General features: G+C 40.3%; 4 protein-coding genes across 4 annotated transcripts; 2 read left to right on the forward strand and 2 right to left on the reverse strand.

The window, feature by feature from the left end:
• Nucleotides 1–1,094: 1,094 nt before the first annotated feature.
• On the forward strand, nt 1,095–2,657 carry LOC105230608 (carboxypeptidase B). The gene is made up of 3 exons (XM_011211491.3): nt 1,095–1,253; nt 1,324–2,211; nt 2,270–2,657. The coding sequence occupies exons 1-3, from the start codon at nt 1,180–1,182 to the stop codon at nt 2,586–2,588; spliced, it is 1,281 nt and encodes a 426-aa protein (XP_011209793.2). The 5' UTR covers nt 1,095–1,179; the 3' UTR covers nt 2,589–2,657.
• Nucleotides 2,658–7,170: 4,513 nt separating this feature from the next.
• Nucleotides 7,171–8,817, forward strand: LOC125778663 (carboxypeptidase B). Its single transcript, XM_049457558.1, has 3 exons — nt 7,171–7,326; nt 7,399–8,286; nt 8,347–8,817. The coding sequence occupies exons 1-3, from the start codon at nt 7,253–7,255 to the stop codon at nt 8,720–8,722; spliced, it is 1,338 nt and encodes a 445-aa protein (XP_049313515.1). The 5' UTR covers nt 7,171–7,252; the 3' UTR covers nt 8,723–8,817.
• Nucleotides 8,818–10,893: 2,076 nt separating this feature from the next.
• Nucleotides 10,894–12,510, reverse strand: LOC105230591 (carboxypeptidase B). The gene is made up of 3 exons (XM_049457553.1): nt 12,352–12,510; nt 11,379–12,290; nt 10,894–11,305 (listed from the first exon to the last, which is right to left on the reverse strand). The coding sequence occupies exons 1-3, from the start codon at nt 12,426–12,428 to the stop codon at nt 10,984–10,986; spliced, it is 1,311 nt and encodes a 436-aa protein (XP_049313510.1). The 5' UTR covers nt 12,429–12,510; the 3' UTR covers nt 10,894–10,983.
• A 2,037-nt stretch (nt 12,511–14,547) lies between these two features.
• Nucleotides 14,548–17,902, reverse strand: LOC125778662 (carboxypeptidase B-like). The gene is made up of 3 exons (XM_049457556.1): nt 17,747–17,902; nt 15,011–15,919; nt 14,548–14,939 (listed from the first exon to the last, which is right to left on the reverse strand). Exons 1-3 carry the CDS (start codon nt 17,812–17,814, stop codon nt 14,633–14,635), a joined length of 1,284 nt encoding a protein of 427 aa, XP_049313513.1. The 5' UTR covers nt 17,815–17,902; the 3' UTR covers nt 14,548–14,632.
• Nucleotides 17,903–19,315: the final 1,413 nt, after the last annotated feature.

Consider the following 19,315-nt stretch of genomic DNA (forward strand, 5'->3'; position numbering starts at 1 on the left):
CACTTTGGATTTGCTAATTCATCAGCGACCTCTTCCGGCCCTCCAAAAAGGAACACATCACTTCTTGCTAAAGCAACATCTAGGTAAGCCTGCTTGATCAGATCATACGTCTCTGTCGCTGATTTATCGAGTTTCACACAGAATTAAATCGCGCACCTCTGCTCTAACGAACGCCGCATTTTCGGTTTGCATCACGCACAGAAACACGTCGCGCGAAAATATTTGTCCTTGAGACAACTGACCATCCGCTCATTCGTTAGCTAGGCACACATTCTACCGAATCCAGTTAGTGCGCACACGCTCCGAAGTACGGTTGTGGCGGAAGAAAATTAGTCCTACCACTTTCCGGACAAATCCTGTATACCAGAATCTTCTTCCAACTACCAGACCAGTGGAAATGCAGTGTCTTCCAAGCAGAGATCACAGCAACTAAAGAAAGCTGTCACCATTGCGTAGTGATTAAAGAAGGCTGAGATTGCCACTATAAAATAACGTTTCTCTGATGAAACAGGAACACCATCTGTTTAGAGTCTCCTTAAAACTCATAAGCAACTCGTTCTCACTTTTAAAGGGTTGTCCTTTAGTTACAATTAGCAGCATATATGTCTCAGTTTTTTTATCTCTTGGCTGCTTCTACAATAGTCGTTGCATGATATTCCCAGTCTGGTGAGATGTCTTCTAATAAGACAGTGAACTGTTGGCAATTCCCTGGATGCAGAATGTCAGAATCACTAAGAGATCATGGCATTTTACCATCTTCGGTATAACCCAAAGACAATTTAGTAATTTCAAAGCCCCTTAACCATTTGTATAAACAAATAAATTGCTTGTTGTAAGCACTCCCCAAGAAGTTTTCAGCACTGTTGTCTGAGTATAATAGTGGACTTTCAAGACATTTTTTAAATCGCGCGCCCCTTCTTTAATATAGAAACATGGCCAAAGTACTGTAATGAGTTAATCGAACAATTGTTCAAGAGGCAATTTAGTGTTGTACGTGCACCCGCATATTGAATTCTAAGTAACTGCGTATTATATATTCTCTTGTACTTGAGCTTGTGGAATTTATACAACGTTACTATAAAAGCAAAATAAAAAAGTTAGCAAACTTAATTGATCGTTCGGCTTCGTGAACGCCTGGTTAGTATTATTAACCAAAAGTAGTGACAACAAAAATAAGGAATGTTCCTCAAATTGGCTGTAATTGCAACCTTGTGTTGCACCAACGCGCTAGCGAATTTCACAAGCTATGAAGGGTAAGTAAGACCCATAAAGTACTCATACATATGTCTTTAAAAGTATCCGCGTACTTCCTAACAATTACAGCTACAAAGTCTACGAGTTCACAGCTGAAAATACCACACAACAGAAGACCCTTGAGAACTTGGCGCAAAATAATGCATATGACTTCTTCACGCTTCCACGTATTTTTGGACTCCCGATACGTGTTCTGGTAGCTCCAGCGGATCAGCTGCAGTTCCAGCAAACATTGGAGACGTCACAAATCGCTTACACAACCGTAAATGAGAATTTCGGACAGAGCGTTGAAGTTGAGCGGAAGCTAAACAGTATGTACCCCAAACAACGGAATTCGGCACCTGGTAGCATTTCCTTCAACGTCTATCAGCGTTATGACGCGATCACAGCTTATCTAGAAGAGCTAAGCAAGACGTATTCAAGCCGCGTTAAGGTAACGTCGATCGGTGATTCATACGAAAAACGTCAACTGCACGCGATCACTATCACTAACGGCGATGGCGTTGCCAATAAGAATGTCATACTAATGGATGCGGGTATACACGCGCGTGAGTGGATTGCACCGGCCGCTGCGCTGTATGTCATCCAGCAGTTGGTGGAGAATTATGAGCAAAATTCACATTTATTAGCCAATTACGATTGGATTATTGTGCCGCTCATCAATCCCGATGGCTACGAATACAGTCACACACGTGACCGTCTATGGCGTAAAACACGTAAACCTGTGACCATATTTTGCGACGGTACGGATGGTAATCGTAATTTTGATTTTCATTGGGGTGAAATCGCTACTTCTAGTCATGCTTGCGCGAGCACTTTTAGCGGTTCTTCTGCCTTCTCAGAGCCCGAAACGCAGGCGTTACGCGATTTGATGCACTCGTTGTCCGGTCGGGCGAAATTCTATCTCTCTCTACATTCTTTCGGCAACTATTTACTCTATCCATGGGGTTACACTTCGTAAGTACAAACGCAAAGTTAGTTATTTTTAAACACTAACAAACAAATGTATTCTCAGTGAGCTGCCTGAAAATTGGCGCGACATTGATGATATTGCTCGTGCCGGTGCGACTGCCATTAAAACAGCTACGGGCACCGATTACACTGTAGGCAGCACGTCAAATGTACTCTATCCCGCTTCTGGTGGCAGTCTTGATTATGCTTTGGCCAAAGCAAAAATTCCAGTGCCTATGGTAATGGAATTGCCGTCTGCTGGTCAACAATTCGATCCACCGCTATCGAAAATTGAGGAACTAGCTTTTGAAACCTGGATTGGAATTAAGGCTATAGCGGAAAAAATTATAGAAAAATACAAATTAGTAGATGAAGAAAATTAATCAATAAAACTCAGGTTTGAAATTTAAGTCGTATAAATACATACATACATATACAGTTAAGAAACGAAATATTGAGTATTGTTTATTTATTTCTAAAGCTTAGCAGATTGCCCCTCTTGGCATTGTTTAAAAACATTACTCCCTCTTATTTTCTGTGGTTTATTGCAACGTGCATTATCTGTATATACTTTCATTACTTCAGACGTTTGTTGCACCATATAAGTTCGCACAATGAGTGACTTGGCTTTTTTCATTACGAAAGGAGTAGTACGGTAGACGTTCCTGAATATATCTTCACGGAGAATAAAATAGAATGAGCAATCCGCTCATTCGACCCATACAAATCTCCCGTTACGAACGTAATAATTCTAGCAATGCTGCAGGATGCAGTCTGTCTATTCGTGCCATGCCTAAGGGCGATATATAGGGAATGCTTAAAGTTCAGTTATTTGCCATACTCATTGAGAGAGGCTAGGGTAGTTTTCATATCGAAGGCAGGAACACCAAACCTACTCAAGCAAGAGTTTAGGCCTATAAGCTTAATTTCCTTTCTGCTGAAAACGCTAGAAAAAATCTTGGACACGCACATTAGGGCCGCAGCCCCTCTTTGAAGCTTGCCCAAGGCACAGCATGCATATACGAAGGGCAGATCAGTGGAGACTTTACTCCATACACTGGTATTTAATATCGAAAGGACTCTTGAATATAAATAATACGCTCTTGGAGTACTTCTAGACATTTTTGGACTATTCAACAACGTCTCTACGAAATCTATTCTGAACAGTATCTATTCTGAAGGTGTTGATCATTCTATACAACGCTAGATCAGAAGCCTTTTGACCTCTAGACGGTTAAGAGCAGAATGGAACGACGCTAAAATGACCAAGGACGTTTGAAGAGACACTCCCCAAGGTGGAGTGGTATCTCCGCTTTTATGGACATTAGTAGTGAATAAACTGCTAAGGATCTGGAAGACAAAGTCTCTAAAGATAGTGGCATATGCGGACGGCATTGCTATCTTAATAACGGGAAGGTGTCCACAGAACATTAACAGTATTATGACCACCACTGTCAATACAGCCCAGAACATGGCATCGCAAACGTGTCTGGGGTTGAATCTTGAGGTAACGGATCTGCTTGCGTTTACAAAAAAGTACCTCTATGGACGTTTCTCTCTATAAATTGGACACAACTCTCTCTCAAGGACCGCACCAAGCACCTTGGGGTAGTATTGGGCATCAAACTGTAGTAGAAGCACAACGTTGAGCAGTAGTATGGTGGAGAGGCGTACGGAAATCCACCTACCGGAAGTTAATGAACAGGGTACAGGGGCTCGCTGCGCTATGCATAACGGGAGCTTGAAGAACAACTCCAACGTCGGCTCTTGAACGTCGTTTCTTAAACTTGCCACATTTTCACGGAAAACTGCGCAGCAAAATGGGCGGGACGACTACTGGCTGCAGCAGAATTTACATATAGAACCTTCAGACATAACTCGGTGACTCGCAAGGAAACAAACTGGTCTATGCATGGCTTATTGGCCTACCAGATTATCCTAACTTAACCTTTGACATTGATGTTGGTGTAATAAGCGAAAAATATTCTACCCGTCACCAATTTATGAAACATTTCAGTTTTTTAGGAGGAAAATATAAAGGGTGATTTTTTAAGAGCTTGATAACTTTTTTTTAAAAAAAAACGCATAAAATTTGCAAAATCTCATCGGTTCTTTATTTGAAACGTTAGATTGGTTCATGACATTTACTTTTTGAAGATAATTTCATTTAAATGTTGACCGCGGCTGCGTCTTAGGTGGTCCATTCGGAAAGTCCAATTTTGGGCAACTTTTTCGAGCATTTCGGCCGGAATAGCCCGAATTTCTTCGGAAATGTTGTCTTCCAAAGCTGGAATAGTTGCTGGCTTATTTCTGTAGACTTTAGACTTGACGTAGCCCCACAAAAAATAGTCTAAAGGCGTTAAATCGCATGATCTTGGTGGCCAACTTACGGGTCCATTTCTTGAGATGAATTGTTGTCCGAAGTTTTCCCTCAAAATGGCCATAGAATCGCGAGCTGTGTGGCATGTAGCGCCATCTTGTTGAAACCACATGTCAACCAAGTTCAGTTCTTCCATTTTTGGCACCAAAAGTTTGTTAGCATCGAACGATAGCGATCGCCATTCACCGTAACGTTGCGTCCAACAGCATCTTTGAAAAAATACGGTCCAATGATTCCACCAGCGTACAAACCACACCAAACAGTGCATTTTTCGGGATGCATGGGCAGTTCTTGAACGGCTTCTGGTTGCTCTTCACCCCAAATGCGGCAATTTTGCTTATTTACGTAGCCATTCAACCAGAAATGAGCCTCATCGCTGAACAAAATTTGTCGATAAAAAAGAAAAGAACCGAACACTGATTTTGGTAATAAAATTCAATGATTTGCAAGCGTTGCTCGTTAGTAAGTCTATTCATGATGAAATGTCAAAGCATACTGAGCATCTTTCTCTTTGACACCATGTCTGAAATCCCACGTGATCTGTCAAATACTAATGCATGAAAATCCTAACCTCAAAAAAATCACCCGTTACGTATTTCTATAAATCCGCCAGAAAAAATGTATAAGCTACCCACGAGGTTTGACAATTAAGTAATGAGACTGATTTTATTTCCGCGCTTATGGTAAACCTGTGACCTTGAAATGCTTTTCCTTTCTCTTCTTCCGGCATTTCTCCCCTCTTCATTGATATATGTACCATCGCTCTAGCTTGTTTAGTTCGCCTGCTGCGTCAAGTTGAGTAGACGTGTGTTTGTAGTGCTCGTCACGAAAATGGAAAAACGAAATCAAGAGCAACGCGTTGCGATAAAATTTTGCGCCAGATTGGGCGAAACGGCTTCGGAAACGTAGGCTAAAATTGTAAGAGTATATGGTGATAGTGTTCTTAGTCGTGCCCCAAACGCCAAAGCTCACAATGGTTGTCTCCGCGCGCCCCCCGCCCGAAAAAAGCTCGCATGAGCAAGTCGAAGGTGAAAACGATGATTATTGCCTTTTTTGATAGCCGTGGAATCGTCCACAAAGAATTCGTTCCAGCGGGGAAAACTGTGAATCAAGTCTACTATTGCCAAGTACTCGAAAGATTGCGAAAACGAGTCAACAGGGTGCGCCCAGACATCGCTCGTAACTGGATCCTTCATCACGACAACGCGCCGTGCCACACCGCCCTCAGCGTGTCCCAGTATTTGGCCTCTAAAGGGATCGCCGTGTTGCAACAGCTGCCTTATTCGCCCGACATGTCACCCTGTGACTTTTTTGTTTCCTAAAACAAAATCGTTGGTCACGGACATCCAGGCGGCCGTGACGAGGGTACTCGCGGACATCCCAGTCGAAGCGTTCCAGAAATGTTACGAAGCATGGAAAACGCGCTGGAATCGCTGTATAGCTACCCAAGGGGACTACTTTGAAGGGGATGGCAGAGTTGTAGAATAATTTTCAAATATACGGTTTTTATGGAATCAGTCTCATTACTTAATTGTCATACCTCGTATTACCTAGAAAAATCACATTTGTGTGTCTTAAATGTATGGTATGAATGACCATTAAGTTTAAAGCAGACTCTGAACAGACGGATTCTATGCGAAATTTTTTAGTAGGACGCAAAAATCCTAGGAAATACCACCTCCAATAGTGTTAAGACTCGACTAGAGTCCATTATTTACAGAATCATCAGACCATCTCTTCGAAAACTAAATCGGCCTATATTTTTTACTTCTATTCCATACAGATAAACCTTACTTACCAGAGGCCATATATTATATAAAACTTCTTAATCGACAAGTAAACAGTTCCGATATGTAATTTATGTCAGAATTTCATATTGATTTGAACTTCATATCACAGACTGTCGATTTCTCACAGATAACCGCTACTTCAGATTCTATGAAGAACGGAAAGTAAAGATTGATAAATATCGAAACGCGCATAATTTCAAATATGACATATGTACATATGTATATAGAACTTGATTTCAAAGAATAAAATACGAGCATACTGCATTTATGAAGGCACCACAACACTTATTAGAGCAACTCATTAACAATATCACAACATTGGGAGATAAGGAAAAACAGTAACAGTACACACCGCAAGTACAGTTATTTGAAGAAAAGCTTGTAAATTACTTCACATAAAGGTTAGATAAATGTGGACAGCGCTGCGTCAGTTGGTATGTGACTCACAAGCGCCAGCTTGTCTGTGCGAATGCTAGAAAAGCGCAATCGAGGAGCGCAAGACACATGATATTCTGTCTAAACAAATGGCTGTCTGTTTTTAAAAACAAAAAGTGTTTTCTGAGTTTACGAGTAATAGTGGATTTTTGAAACGCTTTTCCAAACCGCGCGCCCTTTCTTCAATACAGAAACAGGGCCAAAGTACTGTAATGAGTTAATCGAAGTATTGTTCAAGAGGCAATATAGTGTTGTACGTGCACTCGCATATTGAATACGAAATAACTGCGTATTTTGTACTCTCTTGTACTTGAGCGTGTAGCATTTATGCAACATTACTATAAAAGCAAAGTAAATTAGTTAGCAAACTTAATTGATCGTTGGGTTTCGTGAACGGCCGGTTAGAATAATTAACTAAAAGTAGTGACAACAAATATAAGGAATGTTCCTCAAATTGGCTGTAATTGCAGCCTTTTGTTGCACCAATGTTCTAGCTAATTTCACCAGCTACCAAGGGTAAGTAAGAAGGTAGGTAGGCTTTCTTACATATGACTCTTAAAATATCCACGTACTTCCTAACAATTACAGCTACAAAATCTACGAGTTCACAGCTGAGAATGCCATACAACAAAAGACCCTTGAGATCTTGGCGCAAAATGAGGCATATGACTTCTTCACGCTGCCACGTATTTTTGGACTCCCGATACGTGTTCTGGTAGCTCCAGCAGATCAGCTGCAATTCCAGCAAACATTGGAGACGTCACAAATCGCTTACACAATCGTAAATGAGAATTTCGGCCAAAGCGTTGAAGTTGAGCGGAAGCTAAACAGTATGTACCCCAAACAACGGAATGCGGCACCTGGTAGCATTTCCTTCAACGTGTATCAGCGTTATGACGCGATCGCAGCCTATCTGGAAGAGCTAAGCAAGACGTATTCAAGCCGCGTTAAAGTAACGTCGATCGGTGATTCATACGAAAAACGTCAACTGCACGCGATCACTATCACTAACGGCGATGGCGTTGCCAATAAGAATGTCATACTAATGGATGCGGGTATACACGCGCGTGAGTGGATTGCACCGGCCGCTGCGCTGTATGTCATCCAGCAGTTGGTGGAGAATTATGAGCAAAATTCACATTTATTGACTAACTACGTTTGGATTGTTGTGCCACTTCTCAATCCCGATGGCTACGAATATAGTCACACACGCGAACGTATGTGGCGTAAAACACGTAAACCGGTGACCAAATTTTGCGCCGGTACGGATGGTAATCGTAACTTCGATTTTCATTGGGGTGAAGTCGGTGCTTCTAATTCCGCTTGCGCAGACACTTTCAGAGGCCCAACGGCCTTCTCAGAGCCCGAAACGCAAGCGTTACGCAATTTAATGCACTCGCTGACCGGTCGTGCGAAATTCTATCTCACTCTACATTCGTACGGCAATTATTTGCTCTATCCATGGGGTTACACTTCGTAAGTACATCATGCAAGGTTTAGTATTTTTTAAAAACTAACAACGGAACATATTTTCAGTGCTCTGCCTGAAAATTGGCACGATATTGATGATATTGCTAGTGCCGGTGCGGCTGCCATTAAAACTGCTACGGGCACCGAATACACTGTGGGCAGCTCGACTAATGTACTTTATGCCGCTGCGGGTGGCAGTGATGATTATGCTTTGGGCAAGGCGCGAATTCCCATTTCAATAACCATGGAGTTGCCGTCCGCAGGCCAACAATTCGATCCACCACTATCGAAAATTGAGGAACTAGTTTCTGAGACCTGGATTGGCATAAAGGCGATGGCAGAGAAGGTTATAGAAAAATACAAATTAGCAAATAAAAGAAAGAAACCAAGAAAATTTAGGTTTAAAATTGTAAGAGACACAAAAACATGCATATACAGTTAAGAAGCAGAATTTTGAATGTTTTTTATTTCAAATAAAATCTTTTGAGGTTCCAAGCCTTTGGCGTTACTGCGTTCTCTCATAAAGTTGTAACAGAACTTCACTGATTTGCCTTGTTTATATAACATGACTTCCTGTCTCCTACTCTCACTTTCGCTAACCTATATGATTGATCCAACATGTATTATTTGTGGTATATACTTTCAAGACTTCGGGCAGTAAACCTTTAGTACTTTTAACCTTTAATCTCATCATTCATAAATACGCAATATATCGATTATCTCTAAGTAAGCGTGGTGTATCTCTTGAGCTCACCCATGTATATACTTTGAGGACGCGAAAAAGAAAGAAGCAGAAGAGTGAGGGAAAGGTGAAAACGATTGAAAACTTAACCGATAGAATTAAATAATATGTCAAAAACTGATATCGTTCTGTTAGAACTAACGAACGAAATTTGAACAAAGACGAATCAAAATTTTTATGTGAAAACTATTCAAAATTTAGGTCAAGAAAACTTTTCCACCGAATTTCTTTCTATACATACTAAGAGTTTAATATCACAACATCATATTAGGGTTCGGAACAGTGCTCCTAGGTGCTCTTGAATTCTAATCTGCGTTGATTTTAAGTATTGATAGAGCTACGAATTCATTAAAAGGGGAGTCTCTTCTCCGACGCTGTTGTTCCGTTTTCATTGAGGTTGTTTTTCACGTGAAGGTTCCCAAACACAGCGCAGAACCCTGGGGAGGGATGGTTCGCCTTCCTACTTTACATCGAAAATCGTTAGCTGCTTAAACCATATGTATAAGAATAGTTTCTGGCCACTGCCAAGTGAATAACGCTCAGAGAACTTTCCTCGTTTGCTTGAAATTCCACATGACTCTATCATCCAAGACTTTCTACCTCGCAACGTTACAATCTACCACAAAACGTACGGAATGGGATAGATACCGAAAGTTGAAAAAGGAAGCGAGACACATTTGCAGATAGGAGAAGATGAACCCGACTCCCCAATCGATGACGATGGAGAAGACGTTCCGTGAAAAAAAGCTGCCTTTATGCCGTTAAGTCTGAATTTGGTATCGCAAAATTAATACAGGTGTGTAAACTGACGTCGAACAAAACCAAAAGCCACGTCAGGATCAGGGGGGACCCCTCTGAGCCGTTCGATACCAAACGAGGTTTCAGACAAGGCGACTCCCTTTTAGGCGACTTCTTCAATATATTGCTAGAGAAAATCATTCGAGCTGTAGAGCTTAATCGAGCAGGCACAATCTTTTGTAAGAGTATACAGCTGCTAGTGTACACCGATTAATACAGACATCATTGGCCTCAACAACCGCGCCGTTAGATCTGCTTTCTCCAGACTGGATAAGGAAGTGAAGCAAATGGGTCTGGTAGAGTCCAGTCATCAAACAAACAATCGTCGCACTTGCAACTTGGCTACAACATCGCTACTGTACCTGCGGGGGGATACAGACGAAGAGGAAAACCTCCACTCCGTTGGAGAGATCAGGTGAAGAACGGCCTGACTGCTCTTGGTATCTCGAATTGGCGCCAAATTGCTAAAAGAAAAAACGACTGGCGCGCTGTTGTTATCTCGGCTATTACCGCGTAGGCAGTATCTACGCCTGTAAAGAAAAAGAGGAGCTTTCATAGAAAGTGTATTCAAGTTAACCAATTAGCTAATGAAGCAATTATTTCACTTATTCCTGTCGATAGAAATCGTACTATTATTAAAATTAATACCTTCGTGACTGAAGCATCTAGTTATGGTTACATCTGTCCATAAATCAACAGATCATTATTAAATCTATCGAACAGAGAGAAAGTTTTACCGAGTCTTTTTAATTGGTTCTTTTTCCATACATTTCTTCACTTCACCAGTGCTTCTACAATAGATTACATTATGTTCTTCACCTTAATTTGTTCTAATTTCAACCTAACTTAACCTAAATATGTCTATTTACACAGCGGGCACCACTCAAATCACAAAAACAATACAATTAACTATATTTCAAAGTATGTATTTGCTTCCCGACATTATCAGTAACCCTTTCATAGCTGTGAAGTTTAAGGCCATAAACTGGTTAGTAGCGGAATAAATTTATAATGTGCATACCATATACACTAAGTCTAGTGGAACCAAAATAAAAAAGAATAGCCGATAAGAATTTCAAAGCTTTGCAAATACGAAATAGTTATTTTATTACGGTAAATTCCCATTTCTTTTACGAAAATGCGTTATATTTCTCGACATATAATTACGACAGTGTTTGTTTTGGTGATGGATATTTGGTTGTTATCTTCAGGCCCATAGCACGTATGCCCGTCCAAGTTTCTTTCACCAACCGATCGATATCCGATGGTGGCGGATCGAAACCGCTATCACCACCATGCGGTAATTCCATAGTATAGGATAGAGTAAAACCTTCACTGAATGCATAATCATCGCTAGCACCAGCAGCTTCGCCATAAAGTGCTGTTGACGAGCCCACCTCATATTCGGTGCCGCTATAGTCACGTATAGCATCGGCGCCAACCATGGCCACCTCGTGTAGATCCTCCCAAGTGTCGGGTAGCTCTCTTTATGGTTATAAAAAAATGCATATTTATGCAATTTGTTTTTTTTTTTTGTACAAAATTTATCACTACTTACGGTCCCCAACCCCACGGATAGAAGAGCGCATAGCCGTATGAGTGTATAGTCAGATACAAAATGCCACGATCGCGCAGCGAATGCATAATATCACGCACCACCACCGCTTCGGGTTCCGAGAATGCACTCGGCCCAGCATAAATGTCCGAACACGGATTCGAGGAGGCACCCTTACCCATCCAATGGAAGCCAAAGTTACGATTCGGATCGGTACCATAGCATGTGGTGCCGTTCACTGTCACCGGTTGACGTGTCTTACGCCATAAACGGAAAGCGCTTGCCGATTGTGTGTACTCATAGCCATCAGCATTCATCACCGGTAATATAACCCAATCGTAATCTTGCAATAACTCAGCGTGAGCCTCGAAATTCTCCACCAATTCACCGATAGCATAAACTACAGTAGCTGGTGAAATCCACTCGCGTGCATGGAAGGCGCCATCCATGAAGACCACATTCTTGCCGGTAACGCCATCGCCATTGGTAATGGTAATCGTTTTGAGTATGCGTCCCTCATAGGTCTTACCCACAATTCGTACGAATACACGTGTGGGATAACGTGCCGCCAAATCGTCCAAATAAGCATTGATCTCGTCGTGTGAGTAGTAACGTTCGGTACCCAAACGACCAGTGCCGTTGTAAGGCTTCGCCTGCCGTAGCATACGGTTCTGCAGCACCTCAGTCTGGATGGTGCGTCCAAAATTGGTGTTTTTCAATTCAAATGGTATTTTTTGATTACGCAGCTCTGCTTGGAAACTCTCATCGTGTGCGGGCGCTACAAGCACACGAGCTTTTTGCGTGTGCAAACGACTCAGCGAGAGGAAGTCATATTTATCGGCATCCTCCTGGGCGAGCGCGTTGAGCGCATTCCGTTGAGCAATCGTCTCCGTTGCAATTTCGTATAATTTGTAGCTGAAAATAGCGTTAAGTTTTCTGTCACAAATGGTTTTCCGGAAAAGTCAATTCGTCTTACCCTTCATATGAGCCCGCCGCAGCGAACTCAAAGGTCACCCATAAAAGCGCCAAGAGACGCAAGACTTTCACTGCCATTATTATCACAACCTTCGCAGCCAAACTCCACTAATGGACTAACTTCTCAAATACTCAATTGCTATATATTGAGTTGTTAATTTTTTTTTAATTGCCCTGCGACTGATTGATAGTAGCTGGGCTTATCAATATAGTCAGCTCACGCGCGCCACTTCATATCGTTAATTATTCGGTACAATTAAGTACTTTTGATTTGCCTCCGAAGCATTTGCTCTATTGATATATAGTATGTATATACAACATTGTTCAAATCCGCAAACATCTTGCAAACCGTGCCATTCTTCATCTTATCTTAGTGCCTAATTAGACGATAAGCACTTTGTCTCAATTATAATTCTATTGCTGAGTAAATATAGCGAAGAATTGTGGTTAGTACAAGAGAGTAAACTTCAACTTCGTAATCATTCATAGTGAATTTACAACAACAAACATTAATTAATATTTTTGTGTTGAGTGAAAAAAAAATTTAATTGATAGTAAACAATAAATTTGAGTAGCTAATGTTAGGGATGATAATATTTATCGATTAATTGACTTCGAATATTATTTTTACTAACTAGTTAAAGTTAGGTTAGTTTGGTTGGTGACTTCCAGAGTTCGTTGATTTAACTTTCTCAAACAATTCGGAAACATACGTAAATGCGAAATGGAAAGAACTAAAAATATAGTAAAAAAAACACCCGACACTCCTTCGTACATATTCGAAAGGGTCTGTCGTTTAATAAAAGATAGATTGATTTTAATCAACAACCTCAATCAACTATCTGCCTTTTTCTATATTTTTTGTACCTTTCTGTGTTTTATCTGTCTACCTCTCTCTAGAATAATTCCACTATCCAGCTACTGCTTAGGGATAATGCGATCAAGTGATACACTGACGGCTCGAAAACGTCGGAGGGAATCGGGGATTCATACCTATGGGAAGTTTTCTGAGCATTTTTTAGGCAGTAGTCTTTGCCATAAGTCGGTGCATAGATAAACCTCCAAAGCAAAGCAACCTCGCAACGAACGTATGTATAACCATACTTAGAGAGAGCCAAGCGGTACCCAAAACAGTCTTATCATATGAGATCAAATCGTTACTGGTGCATGAATGTAGAGAACGATTGAATAGTGTGCCGGAATGTAACCATGTGAACCCCATCTGGGTGCCCGGTCAAGAGGTATAGTCGGGAACGAACTGGCTGATGAGCTCGCCCACTCCGCAGCATCCACCAGCGTGGTACAACCTTTCAGTGAAGTAGGTCGCCATACCATAAAGGAGTTGCTCTGCAAGGAAGAAGGTGTAGGCAGAGAGAGACTTTGGCAACAGTCCAGAGTCTGGACAAAGCGCGTTGTGACCAGTACAAATTTGCTTAGACGTTTAATTTCTATTTTCACCAGATCAGTGAGACATTCGAGAAGGAAGTGTTGAGATGTTTGTACATCGTCGACTTCGATACAGCTATTGCAAATGGTATGCGCAAGTTAATTAACCCAAAGCGTGGATGCCGATTGCCCTGGCTTGTTAGAATGCCCACAACTAGGGAGAGGTTAGTCTTACTGAGGGATCACTAGATCTCTTACTTTCGATTTTGAGGCAAAAGGATTTTGTGACAACTCACGAACGGATTTAGCTTAGCGCTGACCAAGCTTCCACGAAGCGCTTCTATACAGTAATAGAAAACACGAGAAGAGTGGAACACCGATCCGTTCCCATTCTAATGACAGCTGGGCTAGAGTGCCTCGATACCTGCAATTCGACTAGAAGTATTGGCAGTTGTTGAATACTTTTGGGACGGTAATTCCTTACACAGTTTTACAAGGTTTATCCGAAAAGTAATAGGACTAATTTTCTTCTGCTGCAGGACTGATTTTCTTCGGAGCGTGCGCTCACCGAGTGAATTCGTTAAAGGGACAACCCTGTAAGGTCGAGTTAAAAGTTGGGATCTCAGAAGATTTCTCGAAATTGTCCATCTACTGTAAGCAGGCTGGTTAGGTTGTAAAAGGAGAAGTCTTTTCTGAAAATATACCGATTGAAGTCGGACTTGGCTTCGATTAGCCATCAACTAATGAAACCAAAAATATACTCGGCTAGCAAATCTCAGATATTATGAACATAAATATATTAAAACAAGGATTTAAAAAACTTTTAAAATTTATTAAAGAATCAATAAGACCTCAGCATTATTTCAAAAGCACCCAATTCTTTACAATTTAATGCTTTACGCTAATGGATATTTCTCAGTCACTTTCTTTCCCATAGCACGGATGCCGACCCAAGTCTCTTTCACCAAACGATCAACAGAAGATGCTGGTGGATCGAAACCATAAATGCCACCACGTGGCAATTCCATAGTGAAGGAAATAGGGAAGCCGGCTTGGAATGCGTAGTCATCACTGGCACCAGCAGCCTCACCCAACAGACCAGTTGATGAGCCAACAGTATACTTAGTACCACTGTATGCTTTGATAGCGTCTGCGCCAGCCAAGCCAACTTCGTGCAAATCGTCGGCAGTTTCCGGAAGTTCGCTGTGAATAAGAAGAATATGCGATAATTACAATTACAATAAACAACTTCATGTTTTTCAACTAGTATTTACCTGGTATATCCCCATGGATACAGCACATAGCTACCATATGAATGGAGAGTCAAATACATAATACCGCGTTCGCTGTACGTGTGAATAAGATCGCGTACGACAACAGTTTCGGGTTCCGAAAATGCTGTTGGGCCAGCGTAGGTAATAGAGCAATAATCCGAAGATGCGCCTTTGCCCAACCAATGGAAATCGAAATTACGGTTTGGATCAGTACCATAGCATGTCTTTCCATTAATTGTCACCGGTTGACGAGTTTTGCGCCATAAACGTGTGCTGCTTGACTCCTGTGAATACTCATAACCATCAGCATTGACTACGGGCAACACAACCCAATCATAATCTAGTAAGAGATCAGCATTTTCCTCGAAATTCTCTACCAATTCACCAATAGCATACACTGCCGATGCAGGGGAAATCCATTCACGTGCATGGAAACCGCCATCCATCAAAATAACATTTTTACCCAAGCGACCGTCGCCATTTGTTATGGTAATAGTTTTCAAAATACGACCTTCGTAAGACTTGCCAACAACTTTGAGTGAAACACGTGATGGATAACGGGCAGCCAAGTCATCCAGGTAGGCATTGATTTCTGCCTGAGTGTAGTAACGCTCAGTGCCGAGGCGACCGGTACCGGAGTAAGGTTTCAACTGACGCAGAAGACGGTTTTCTAAGATTTCAGTATTCACAGAGCGACCGAAATTAGAATCTTCGAGCTTATAGCTGATATTTTTCTGTTCAAGTATGTTTTTGAAGTATTGCTCAATCTCGGGCGAGATGAGCACACGTGCACTATCACCGGCTATACGACTCAGAGAGAGGAAATCAAATTTATCTGCATCCTCAGAGAGTGTGGTAAGAGTCTCAATTTGCTCAGCGGTTGTGGGAGTCACTTCATATACTTTATACCTGAAAATATTGTGTATAAATTTAGTTAATTTTATAAAAAATTATGTGAGTTATTATTAAATAATATCTTTGCTTATATTTTAATTAATCTGAAACGGTTAATTATTTTATAGTCAAAATGAAAACAGAATGATTTTAAATGACACGAAAGTAAGAGGCATTGGATTTTGAGTTGATTCTCAGGTTGTTCTAAATCCAAACATTATAATTGCATTTGCGAATTTTACACTTTCTCTCACTGCATCCCAGAAGACTTACACCACTCTATTGCAGAGTATACTCGTACTCCGGGTGGCTTTTGCTCTGCTCCAATACCAGCAAGGGACATGTGACCGAAGCCGTTGAGGAAAGGCGCATTCAGTTTTCTTTTGCTTCGGGTCTAGAGAGAATGTTGGAGGAAACTTTTTTTTAAGGATCTTTCCGATGTCCAGCCCAACTCCTTAAGAGTTGATCAATCACTCCGATAGGCAGTGTTGGCAATGCTAGCGCTGTGCTCGTTCACAGGGCGCCCATAGTTAGTGAAGAAGTGTCTGTCCACATTATCGACAGCATCAAGCTACTTCATTAGCATATCAAACATGTCTTCTAGAGTAGGAAGCAAGAAACTCGCGGATTTACATGAAATTCTCACTGTACATAGAGTAAGACCAAATGCAACTTATCAAGATTGTATGAAGGAAGGGGAGGTGTAAACAGCCAGGCACTTTCTCCCTTGAAACATCTCGGCACAAAGCGATTTGTCGATTTATGACTTGGAGCATTTTACGTCGAGATCTTAAATGGCAAGCATTCAAAATACAGAACAAGAACCGAAGCCGCTCGATGGGCTCTTGAAAAGATTCAAGAAGACCCGACGTTTTCAGGACAAATTTTGTTCAGCGATGAGGCCACTTCTGGCTCAATGGGTATGTAAACTAACAAAATTGCCGCATTTGGGAGAAAGAGCAACCTGAAGAAATTCAGAATCTGCCATTTCACCCAGAAAAAACACCGGTTCAAAGTAATTTATGAGCCGATGGAATCATTGGTCCATATTTCTTCAAAAATGGTGCCGGTGAGAACGTAACCGTAATTATAACCGACTATTAGATGCCTGAAATTGAAGCACGTGATCTCGGCAACATTTGGTTTCAACAAGACGGCGCCGCTTCCCACACATCACATGAACCAATGGATTTATTGAAAGAACACTTCATTGAGCAGATAATTTCCCGTTTTGGGCCGGTCTATTGATCACCAAGGTCCTGTGATAACACACCGTTAGACTTTTACCTGTAGTTAGTGTGAAATATGAAGTCTATGCGGACAATCCCGCTTCGATTCAAGGCTTGAAGCAAAATATCACGCTTTTCATTCGTCAATTACCAGTCGAAATGCTCAAACGAGTCATCAAGAATTAGGCTTAACGGATGTACCAACTGAGACGTAGCCGCGACCAATATTTGAAAGAGATAATCTTCAAAAAATAAGTGCCAAAGAATGTTGTTTCGAAAGATAATAAACATTCCCCATTAAATCTGAAGTTTCTCTGCTTTTCTTTAAAAAAGTAGGGAACCTCAAAATGAATCACTCTTTATTGTAAATGTTTCCTCAAAAAGTGCAATCATACTTTTTTTATAAAATATTTTAATAATTTAAGAAAATGTTTCTAGAGGCACTTATGTATATATATTGAAAACCAACACTGGACACCTTAAAATTCGGATATCATTATGGAGATAAATTTATAAAAAACAAAAATTCAAACAACACCACCAGTTTTGACTCCACTTGTTCACTCTTTCAATACTATTCTTTCAAAATATTCAGATATTTTCACTAATTTACCCATCATATTTCTCAGCGCTGGCTAGCGCCACAACACCAGCGACAAGCAAAAGTGCTTTTAATAACATTGTTCACTACTTCACTTTAGTATACTAAATATTTTTTTAGAAAATATCCGTCTATATATAGGCCCCAAAAGTCTTCAATTTTCCAATCTAATCAATGCGAAGAAACCCTTTAATCACAAATAATTTAACGTAAAATCTGAGCCAATCTAGAATAAAATGGCCGAGTAATCGAAGATATGCAACTAAATTTATGAGTTTTAAAATGTAACTGACTTCCAATAAAAATATGCATTATATTCTGAGTAAGGAAATATGTGACCGACGTCATACCACAGTTTATCAATTTTTATTTATTAGTCTGGTAAAATTTGGTCAAACTGAGCTGCTAATAACTTAAAAAATGATAAGCTCATAAAAGAAGTTGGAATTCCAAAGACAGATATTTGGTATTTCAGTTAAATGACGTGGAACGATTCCAAAGAGAGATGCTTCTAGGTGAACAGGGATCACATCAACTCAGTCGCGCTCAGAAAGCTCTTGGAATTGATCACAGTGCTGGACCTTCGTGATATGTGATTTAGGAGAAGTCGCAATCGACTATAGATTGCAGTGCAAAGCCTCAATTATTTTTCTCTCTAGGCTCGTGGCTTGTTAAGATTATTGTAAATATTTTATCTCTTCATTTTTACACTTGATAAAAAAAATATCGGTAAGAAAAAATCTTTCAATTACAAAGTTTTTTGAAATTATCCATTCTCTATGCCACCCGAGTGTAAACTGAAAACAAAAGTTAATAGTATGAATGCTTATGGCTGAATATTTGTATACGAAGAACTGACTTATCAGACTGCCCTCGTGCAAAACCATATATACATCTACTATGAAAAAATGTTCAGACATCAAGTATACTTTATAAAAGAATAATTTATTTTCATTCATTATACCACTTTAACATGACTTTTCTAGAAAATCAAAGCATTTAATCTAATATACGCGACAGTAATCTAATCATCAGCGTTTAAATCAAAGAATGACAACTTAAGTATGTCGCTAATCGATAACAGTTTAAGAAAATTCAGGGTAGACGGCAATAAGTGATTTATTTCTTTTGGATCAACGTAATTTCTGCAATACACTTTGAGATTTATGCCACTGAAGTAATCTAATCAATGTTGAAATCAAAGATAGTGTAGTCACGGAAAAAATTGAGCGTATGACAATAAATAAAAGAAAATAGAAATCACAACAAATGAAAAAAAAACATAAATATTTAATTACAAATCCAATAATTAGAACAAAATAGATGTGAAAGAGCGAAATTGATTGAAAGGTAGAATCTGAGTTTAATATAGTTCCCTAAATAAATAACTAAAACAACATCATACTATTCTTAGGACATAGTTCATAGGAAATACTCGGACCAAAAGGCCGCTGAATAAATAATCAATATTAGTATGAAGTCTTACTTACCAACCGCCTTCACAACAAGTCAATTGCAAAGTCCTCGTACTAACATAGAATACACATTTGTTTTGACTTTCAAACGGTCCAATAACGCTGT

Source organism: Bactrocera dorsalis, chromosome 5 (genome assembly GCF_023373825.1).
Source record: "Bactrocera dorsalis isolate Fly_Bdor chromosome 5, ASM2337382v1, whole genome shotgun sequence".
Classification (NCBI taxonomy): Eukaryota; Metazoa; Arthropoda; class Insecta; order Diptera; family Tephritidae; genus Bactrocera; species Bactrocera dorsalis.

Coding starts and splice junctions, on each gene's coding strand:
- LOC125778663 (XM_049457558.1), top strand. CDS start 7,253: ATGTTCCTCAAATTGGCTGTAATTGCAGCCTTTTGTTGCACCAATGTT. Junction 7,327..7,398: donor AATTTCACCAGCTACCAAGG/GTAAGTAAGAAG, acceptor TAACAATTACAG/CTACAAAATCTACGAGTTCA. Junction 8,287..8,346: donor TATCCATGGGGTTACACTTC/GTAAGTACATCA, acceptor ACATATTTTCAG/TGCTCTGCCTGAAAATTGGC.
- LOC105230608 (XM_011211491.3), top strand. CDS start 1,180: ATGTTCCTCAAATTGGCTGTAATTGCAACCTTGTGTTGCACCAACGCG. Junction 1,254..1,323: donor AATTTCACAAGCTATGAAGG/GTAAGTAAGACC, acceptor TAACAATTACAG/CTACAAAGTCTACGAGTTCA. Junction 2,212..2,269: donor TATCCATGGGGTTACACTTC/GTAAGTACAAAC, acceptor ATGTATTCTCAG/TGAGCTGCCTGAAAATTGGC.
- LOC125778662 (XM_049457556.1), bottom strand. CDS start 17,814: ATGTTATTAAAAGCACTTTTGCTTGTCGCTGGTGTTGTGGCGCTAGCC. Junction 15,920..17,746: donor AGCGCTGAGAAATATGATGG/GTAAATTAGTGA, acceptor CAATATTTTCAG/GTATAAAGTATATGAAGTGA. Junction 14,940..15,010: donor TATCCATGGGGATATACCAG/GTAAATACTAGT, acceptor TCTTATTCACAG/CGAACTTCCGGAAACTGCCG.
- LOC105230591 (XM_049457553.1), bottom strand. CDS start 12,428: ATGGCAGTGAAAGTCTTGCGTCTCTTGGCGCTTTTATGGGTGACCTTT. Junction 12,291..12,351: donor GCGGCGGGCTCATATGAAGG/GTAAGACGAATT, acceptor CGCTATTTTCAG/CTACAAATTATACGAAATTG. Junction 11,306..11,378: donor TATCCGTGGGGTTGGGGACC/GTAAGTAGTGAT, acceptor ATAACCATAAAG/AGAGCTACCCGACACTTGGG.